General features: G+C 39.7%; 1 protein-coding gene across 1 annotated transcript; it reads left to right on the forward strand.

The window, feature by feature from the left end:
- Nucleotides 1-865: 865 nt before the first annotated feature.
- On the forward strand, nt 866-4,288 carry LOC140932148 (uncharacterized). Its single transcript, XM_073381794.1, has 3 exons — nt 866-1,247; nt 1,524-1,661; nt 3,214-4,288. Exons 1-3 carry the CDS (start codon nt 866-868, stop codon nt 3,951-3,953), a joined length of 1,260 nt encoding a protein of 419 aa, XP_073237895.1. The 3' UTR covers nt 3,954-4,288.
- The last annotated feature ends 4,556 nt before the right edge of the window (nt 4,289-8,844 follow it).

Below are 8,844 nucleotides of genomic sequence, written 5' to 3' on the forward strand. Positions count from 1 at the left end.
TTTGATGATTGTAATATTGGACGGCTCATTCGACGAAACGGCAGTGTTAGTTGCCAAAAATTAAGGGGGCATTCTGCATGGTTGTTTTTTTTTGTTTTGTTTTTTTTTTCCGGGCAAAATAGGATTGATTTGAAAAGGAAAAAAAATAGAGTAGAAAATTAATTTCCCAATGAGCACCGAGGTACCTTTTTTCGGTGGTGAACTATCTGGTATTAGTCCACCTGTATTTTATGTCTTAATTTTTGACAACCACTAATTCCAATATATTTCAAATTTCCATTATTTACCCTATTCCCAAATGTTTAATTTTTAGGCATTAAAAACATTCGAAAATTATCCAAAAATTATCTCACATTTTTGAAGCATTGACTACGATCTTATGAGGCCATTATGCACCAACATCCAAATACAGATTCTCCAGACTGATCTCTTAACATTTCCTTAAAGAATTGGTTGAGAGAATTTGTTTGCTGATCAAAGTTTTCCTATCAGGTGATCATTTTACTAATATTGTTGCGAGAAATTGACCTTGGACACTTTTTGGACTTAAGGCTTTTTACGAGAAAAAAAAAACAATGAATTCTATGGTACAATATTGTGCCTGTAGCAATCATGAACTTATCTGAAGATAAGTTAAATATAGTCGTCACTGAAATAGAAAGTACTTATTAGAATTTGTTGCTCGCACAACACCGAATGAGAAAGGCGCAATTTTAGCTATAAATAAATTAAGAAACTATAATTAGGCCTTGCAGCAAGGCCCTTTTTTTCGTAACTATCCTTAGGCTCGTAGGTTACCATTTCCCGAGAGGATGCGCCTGTGAGAAGCTTGCGGGTGGTCGAAAGCAGCGAGGGGTGATTGAAAATGTTGGTAGTTCAATGGTTTGGCAGCATGTTTTTGGTTCTCTGCTACCTGTTCCTAATTTTCAGCAGCTGTGCAGCAGTACCTAGAAAAACAGCATCGGCACTGGACAATGTTTTCGACGAAGATTTTGGAAATTATATTGGAAAGGGTGCTTTGACTCAAAGCACTGAAAATGTGGCCGAGAACAATGGTGATTATGATGAAGAAGAAATAGATCGGGACATGGAAGAAGGAAATAAACATGGAAGAAACAATAAAGATCACGATGCAGACATTAGAGAGAATGAAGAGGAAGAGAATGAAAATGTCGATGAAAATAATAATGGAGATGAAAACGACCTAGATAACTTAGACGAAAACAACGAAGGGAATAACATTGAAGGTCAGTATGAAGATCGGAGGTGGCGTGGCCGAGCTGTAAGAGTGCTGGACGTTTAATTCGGCGGTCTCCAGTTTACGTGCTGCACTAAATCCAAGTCCAGCGCTCAAATCCTCGGCCACTCTTGTAAAATAGCCAACTGGTTTTCCTCCTACCATTTGGGATTTTTAACCGTGACATGTTCCATTAAAAATTGTTTGTTTCATTATCCTCGAAAAGCCCCATAAGGGGAGAGGATAATTAAAATATTATTATCAATATCATTATCATTATTATTAGATCAACTGAACACAGAGGATAACGACTGCGAGGATGAGGAAGGAGAGAATAAAAATGAAGATGATGAAACAGCAGTGAAGGAAGAAAATGAGTTAGAAGTTGTTTCAAGATATGATAAAAATAAAAATGATAACGAAGGTAAGATCTTCAGATCTGATAAGAACAAAAAAATTAAATTAAAAAAACACACACACACTTTGGCCTATTGAAGAACCTCATCTGATTTCAATACACCGATATCAAAATCGCATGAAACACTAAGGCAAAGGCCAAACGACGAAACTTTTGCCGAAATAAAATTTGTGAGTTCAGTTCGTCTGAATGAGTTTCGATCGTACTACACGTTCTATCGGTCTGTTCAGACGGACAGAAACGTCTGAAGATCGTCTTTGGGGCAAATGGCGGTCTTGTTCCCATGCAAAGAACTAAACTAATAAATTAAAAATTTGTATCGTACTGGTATATTTAGCCTCGTGCGGGGAAAATTTTATGAAAATTTCTTTTTGGTCTGATTCAGTTGAACGGTTCGACGTCTGACCCAACAGAAGATCCTACCTTAATTCAGGTCGACCAAAACTAGAGTCTGTTTCGTCTCATGAAAAGTTCGACGTTTGACTACAATAGGCCTAAGGTGAGTATTCTCAAATGAAAAAGGATGATTTGAAGAAATTATTATCTGAAGCTCGCAAAAATTTGAGGTTCTTAAGATCGGATATCTAAAACACTTTCATAGGAACAATTTTCTTTACTTTCTTTTCGTGAAATATCAAATAATTTGAGGAAGTGTTTCCACTTATAAATGGAAAAAATGAAACATTGTCTGCTCGTGGAAGTGGTACTAGGATATTAGTTTTTAACACATTGGTTACTCAAATAACACATTGGGCATTATTGTTTTGTTATTCTCTTTTTTAACAAATTAGACTTTGAAATCGAGATGAATAGTGATAGGTTGAAAAACGAGATGCCAATCGGCAAAACACAGAGTTCAGGCCAAACATTTTGATTCTTTCATGGGGATTACGAATTATCCTCTCTCTACGGAGTCAATATTTCTCCAATACAAATATCAATGCAAGACTTAAAGACTTAGTGTGGGACGAGCCTTGGTGGGATACAAGTGATTGCACAGTTTATAAATCCATATGTATTAAATTTAATTCATGCTACACCTCTCCGTACTACAATTGTTATTGTGTCATATCTTATATGTTTTCAAGCATGTTATGTCGCTTGGTATATGAACGCTTCAATAAGAGATAAACTGTTGCATCTCAATGACCTTTGGTCACGAACATTGATTGAATAACCGACTGATGAATAACTGATAAGAGTTCGTGCTATCGCGACTGTATATCTCAAGTTGTGCGTTTTCACAGCCGTCTCTCCTCAGTCGCTCATCACCTTTCGCAAAGCTACCTGTGAGGGAACTAAAAAGCAATTGTGAGTAACATAGTTGAATTCAATAACAGTCTTGTTTACTGTGTTGATGAATTTAATTTCCACGTTCATGATCTACTTTGATTCCTTCTGTTGATACTGGAATTCTTAAATAACTAGGGCTTTCTTATTCACGCGCACAATTATGAAAGCGGTTCTCAACATCAATCACACCTTTAAGGTAAAAGCACATGTTCGCCCGCACCTCCTAACCGATGGTTACTGCTAGTCCTTTTTTTCACCTCACTAGGAATAAATCAGCATGAAACTGAAGACCATCAGCGTAGGCGACGAAGATGCCGAAGACGTGGGCGATTCAGGATACGCGTTAAAGTCATGAGGCTTGGTCAAGGATATCAAGGACGTCGCATCATATGCGTAGCAATATGGGGCCGTAGACGCCGTAGGAACCGCCGGAGACGCCGACCCATCAAAATACTATGTACACGAATTAGGCGACGCCGAAAACCTACTCCGGCCCCTACTCAGGGACCTACGCAGGGAACTCCTCCGGAACCTACTCAGGGACCTAGTCAGGTACCCACTCAGGAACCTACGCAGGGAACTCCTCCGGTACCTACTCAGGGACCTAGTCAGGGTCCAACTTCTGAAGTTACGCAGGGAACTCCTCCGGCGCCTACACAGCGACCCAGTCAGGGACCTCCAGCACCTACTCCAAAAACTACTATGGGAACTCCTCCGGTACATACTCAGCCACAAACTCCCAAAACTACTCAGGGACCTACTCAGCGACCTGCTCTGACACCTACCCAGCTACCTACTCAGGGACCACCGGGGCCTTCTGAAGGACCCGCCACAGGACCTACTGCTGGACCTACTCCAGGACCTTCTCAGGAACCTACCGACGGGTCCACTGATGGGCTTACTGAGGGACCTTCCCAAGGACCCACTGCGGAATCTTCGGCACCTAGTCCTGGAGGGACAGAGCCCACCCCTGGAGGAACAGAACCCACTCCAGCAGGACGATAGATATTCTACTGAATGCAACATTGTCAACAAGGCTACGTTTATATTGAAGGAGATTTGTACGTTTTCGTGATGAGTCCGGAACACTTTAGCATCAGATTTGATTTCCTCTTTTACATGCGGATGCATGATTCCGAAAGAAAAACGTGCCGACTTGCTCGCGTGTTAGGAGACTTTGAATCAATAATGTAGAGTGGATACTTTCAGTCTTGTATCTGAATGATTGTTCTCCAATAAACCGAGGCTTGTAAACGCCTTCAAATCCAAATGCCTTAAACATAATAAATCTGGAAGCAATTAATCGAAAAAGTCTCCTCTAGTGTGAACATAGCCTAAATTAAACTAAATTACACAGTGCAACCCCGCTTATAATACGTCACCTTTTTTGGAGACGTGGATTTTTTTCCTTTTTTTTTTTAACGGAGAAGTGGCACAACAATGAAGTAATCGTGTGAGTGCTGCAGATCAATTTGCCTTTAATAGGCCGTTGCATGATGACGTCATTTTACTACTACGACCAAAACCCTTCAGGGCTTTTGTTAATCAAACCTTGCTGGGATTACCAAATCTGAATATGAAAGGAAAAACGAAAAGGATTCTCGTTGTAGTAGTAAAACGACGCCATAGAGAAAATGGCCTATTCCTCTAGAAATCAACCCTTTTGCAGTTATCTGACAAAGTTGTAACCACAGTCCATTGAAACCGAGCTTTTTTTTTTTTTTTTTAATTTTTACCGAGAGTCTATTTCATTTCTGCCAAACATCAAAAGTTTGCAATTCGTCCTTCAGTACAGATTCTAAGCAGCTGAGATCAATAAAAGATACTGGTGTCGTCAGCAAAAGTGAAGACTGAGTTGATTTAGAAGTACTAGAAGACCGTTTATTTATAGTAATAAAAAATAAAGGACCTAGATGGAACCTCGAGGGACACGAACCCTGAAAGGTCTGCAATGGGGAGCAAGCTAGATTGAATTGATCAAATTGTTTTCGGCGAGAAAAATGTCTTTAAATCCACTGAAGAGCCGCACAACAAATACCAAAGTGCTCCAACTTAGCAAAAAGGATTTGATGATGAGTGTTGACTGTATTGAGTGAATTAACGTATATGATTTCGAGTGATTTTTTTGGAATCCAAATTGACAGCAATACAGTATGTATTTCGCATTTTTTTTCTTTCAGCAAATTCTACTAGGCGGTTGTACATAACTCCCCCACCCCCGTCCCCCCTCAAAAAAATTAAAAATTTAGTAGCAGCGAAATTGGTCTATAACTTCCAAAATGACTAGGGTCCTCTGCTTTATTGACGAGGATCACTTTAGCAAGTTTCAATTTGTCCGCGAAAACATCTTTAAGTAGAGAAAGATTAACAATATTTACCAGAAGTTCAGAAATGAGGTAAAAGAAAAGTTTTATATCTCATGCATAGGGATGTTACCGTGCCTCTCTAGTCTAGTCTACATTTCATTTTTTATCTTTTAACTTAATAGGCCATCTCCCGCAAGTGTTTTCATATCACTAGTCTTATGTTTGAGGAACTTTACCCCAATTATCCTTTATCGGTAAAGGATAACCTGAATCAGTGCCTTTCTGGGGGAAATTAGAATATCGAATATACTCTGAACCCTTAAAAACATAGAGTTTCCCATTTGGTTAGATATAAAGCAATCCCATCAAATTCGCTTCTAAAGTTTTCAGGCAAACTTCCCATTCCCCACTATTCAACATAAGCTATTCTTTTGTTGGAGTATCTTACATAAGAGTCACCTTTAGTTGCATAGGTGACGCCATTTGGGAGCTGAACAAATGCATAAAAACCCGATGAAAACTGCGGTACATTCACAAAATCCCAGCCTCCCAGACTTTGGATAGCCTGATGATAATCCATTTGTGTTTGGATCTTTAAATCGAATGTACTGGGCACCATTAGTGGCAAAAGCTCTACCGAAAGCCTTGTGACAGACAAAGCAATCAAAACCTCGTTCGATCGTTCCAGGCAAATCCTTAAAACACCAACTCAACAGCGATGGAAAACGTTGAGAAAGATTATCTCCGACTACGTTATTAAATTTCACAAAAAAAAGTTTCCCTTGAACAAATAAGTGGTACCGTCAATCCCGTGGTCAAAAAAGAACAATGTTTCTGTAAAAATTTCATAGGCTTCAGCATTATTAGCTGCGGAATGTGGATTTTCTTTGGTCAGTTTTTTTGCAGTCTTTTTTAGCATGTGTTAACTCGTGTATCGCAGTTGATCCCCAAAACGTACATATACTGGTCTTACCATGTACTACAAACTAAGGTAAATATTGTGACTACATTTATACGTGTAAGCCAGAGGACCATAATGACAATCATACCCCTCAAAAGAATAGGTAATTTGACCATTTTCCAACGACTGCTTTATTAGTTCAAGGACGTTAACTACTTTTTGGCTAAGTTTTCCAAACTAAGTCTTAACACGTTCAGGACTGCGATTGAGATCAATGGTGGCCGCTTTTATAATGGTATGCGGCCCGATGAGCTTCTTTTACTGCAGCTCGTTGGCTTGCAGATCTTCCTATGATCGATGGATCACGAGGGGCACTTAACAATCTGACTGCGCTTTCCCAGACCGTTTTCCTCAAGGGAACGTGCCTTTTCTCCGACAGTTTTTCTAGACGGATTTTCCGTGACGTTAAACATGACCGGTAGAGAAGACAAATGCCCTGGTCTTTTGGGAAGGGTGGTTTGCTGTTACCCTTAGCATTAATTTCTACATATTCTATATACGTGTCCACTGCTACGGTGTAAGTTCCAGTTTCACTCACGTCGTATCCAGCCGAAACATCAAAAGATACCGAGACGGTTTTTCCTGCTGGGACAACCAATAAACTGTTTAGGACTCGGTAGGTTGCGCTTTAGTACCATCATATTCAATGTTCTTTCCACCTCTGGTGACTCTAAGACAGTCAGAAGGTTGTCCTTCCAGCGGAGTGTGCAGTTTGAGAAGAGAATAATCTCATTGGCCATTGTTTGTCAGGAAAAATACATTTACTCGAGGGCTATGCCGTTCGCTTGAGCCATTCTCGGTCGGTAGGGCTCTTGACTGCAGAGGAGCAGTCCTGACACTAAGGTACCCACTTTGCTCTGTACGCAAGCGGTTAAACCTTGACTCATGGGAGATGACCACGTAAACTGGCGGGCTGTCCCGTCTCAAGTCGGAAGCGTAAAAATAATGTCCGCAATTAGTACTTTAATGACAAATACATTGACAATCGAATAAGTCTTATCAAGAGAGGATAAAGGGGTCAGAGAAGGCATCCCTCATACACACCCTATTCCATAGGTAATTCGTCTCGAGTTATTTTTAGAATCGGGATCAAGTTACCTCGCGCGCTGCGTGGATGTTTCGTGGAGGTTTGGCATGACTAAACGCGGTGCAAAACATGTCGGGCGAAAGGCAATGAAAGCGTAAAGAGATCGAGAGCATTTCTGAATATTGAGGCGAAATGAGTCGACGCTCACCTGGGAAAATGGAATGTCTGGACTCTTTGACAATCCGTGAAATCAGTTTAACTGATCATCGTAACCTCAGTGCTTTAACAAAATGAGAAATTTCGCCGGTCTATTGAAACCGGTCTTTTGTACAATAAAGCAAGTAGTACGCCAAGTGTTATTTTTTTTTTTTGAATAATAAAAGACTAATAAAAGAATAAATATCAAACCAGAAATTGCTCTCTTCAAACTGTAAATTATAAATAATCCTGAGAGAATATTCAGTGTTAAGGATTTCCCTGCTGTACTGTTAGCTCTATACAAGAGAGGAAGGGCGATTCTTTTTTAATTTCCATTTCGCTGACGCCGCTTTAGTAGAAATCTCTGTTTAGTCGTTTTCGTCGACAAAACGAATAGCAAAATCGCTCTCCGTGTCTTCCGTCATTTTTTTAGCGTCATTTCGTGAAGGACGCGTGGTTCTGAGCGTGGGTCATCCACGCGGAACACGTTCGTACTATGTGATTGGCTGTTGTCTAATCCCAATTGGGATCTGTGGTCCTAAAAATAACTCGAGACGATTTACCTATGGAATAAGGTGTGTATGGTTGATGCCTTCTCTGTCCCCTTTATCCTCTCTTGGTTTTATAAGATAATTTTTGTAAAATGCGAGTCGCCAAAGCAAAACCCGAGCATGTGCAAAAACTAAGAAAAAAACATATACCAGCCGATGACTAAATTATTTTTGAATACTCTCCTTTTCTCTTTTCTCAACAATAGGAAGCTTTTACTCTATGGTCATTGACCATGACGTTTATTTAGTATTTCCTACAAATTATAGGATGGTAGTTTATACCCATTCAAAAACTGTAATATTACTGGGACCGTACTGTGTACTGTCAAAGGGCCTGGATTACCTGACATTTATGATATTGGACAAATTCTGAACAAAACAGTATAAACAGGGAAATTGCTCATTGTTTAAAATATATGTGATTTGTTTACATCCTATGTACATCAGTGTTTCAAACATTTGTGCTCTTTTTATTTATTTATTTTTTTGTATTTTTTTAGAGGATGTCCAAGAGGCATCCCCTCTTAATTTCCAGGAGACGTGTGTAATTCCCTTGGGACCGCATTAATTGGATTAAAGAAGCGCTGTCCAATGATGGTAAAGATTTTATAATCCCTTAGGATTTCCTGAAACCAGTTTAGGGACGGACCATTAGAAAAATTATGGGGGGGAGGGGAATTTTCGAGCCGCAGGAATTTTTTTTCGTTTTCAAATTCCTTGTATGAATTTTTTTTAGGCCATAGCATGAATATTTTTTTGGGTTAATTGGCGTGGAAGAATTTTTTTTCATTTAATTTTCCCTTGCGCGAATTTTTTTTTGTACTTCGACCGCCCCCCCCCCCCCCCCCCCCCC

The sequence above is a fragment of the Porites lutea genome, chromosome 3 (genome assembly GCF_958299795.1).
Source record: "Porites lutea chromosome 3, jaPorLute2.1, whole genome shotgun sequence".
Lineage (NCBI taxonomy): Eukaryota > Metazoa > Cnidaria > Anthozoa > Scleractinia > Poritidae > Porites > Porites lutea.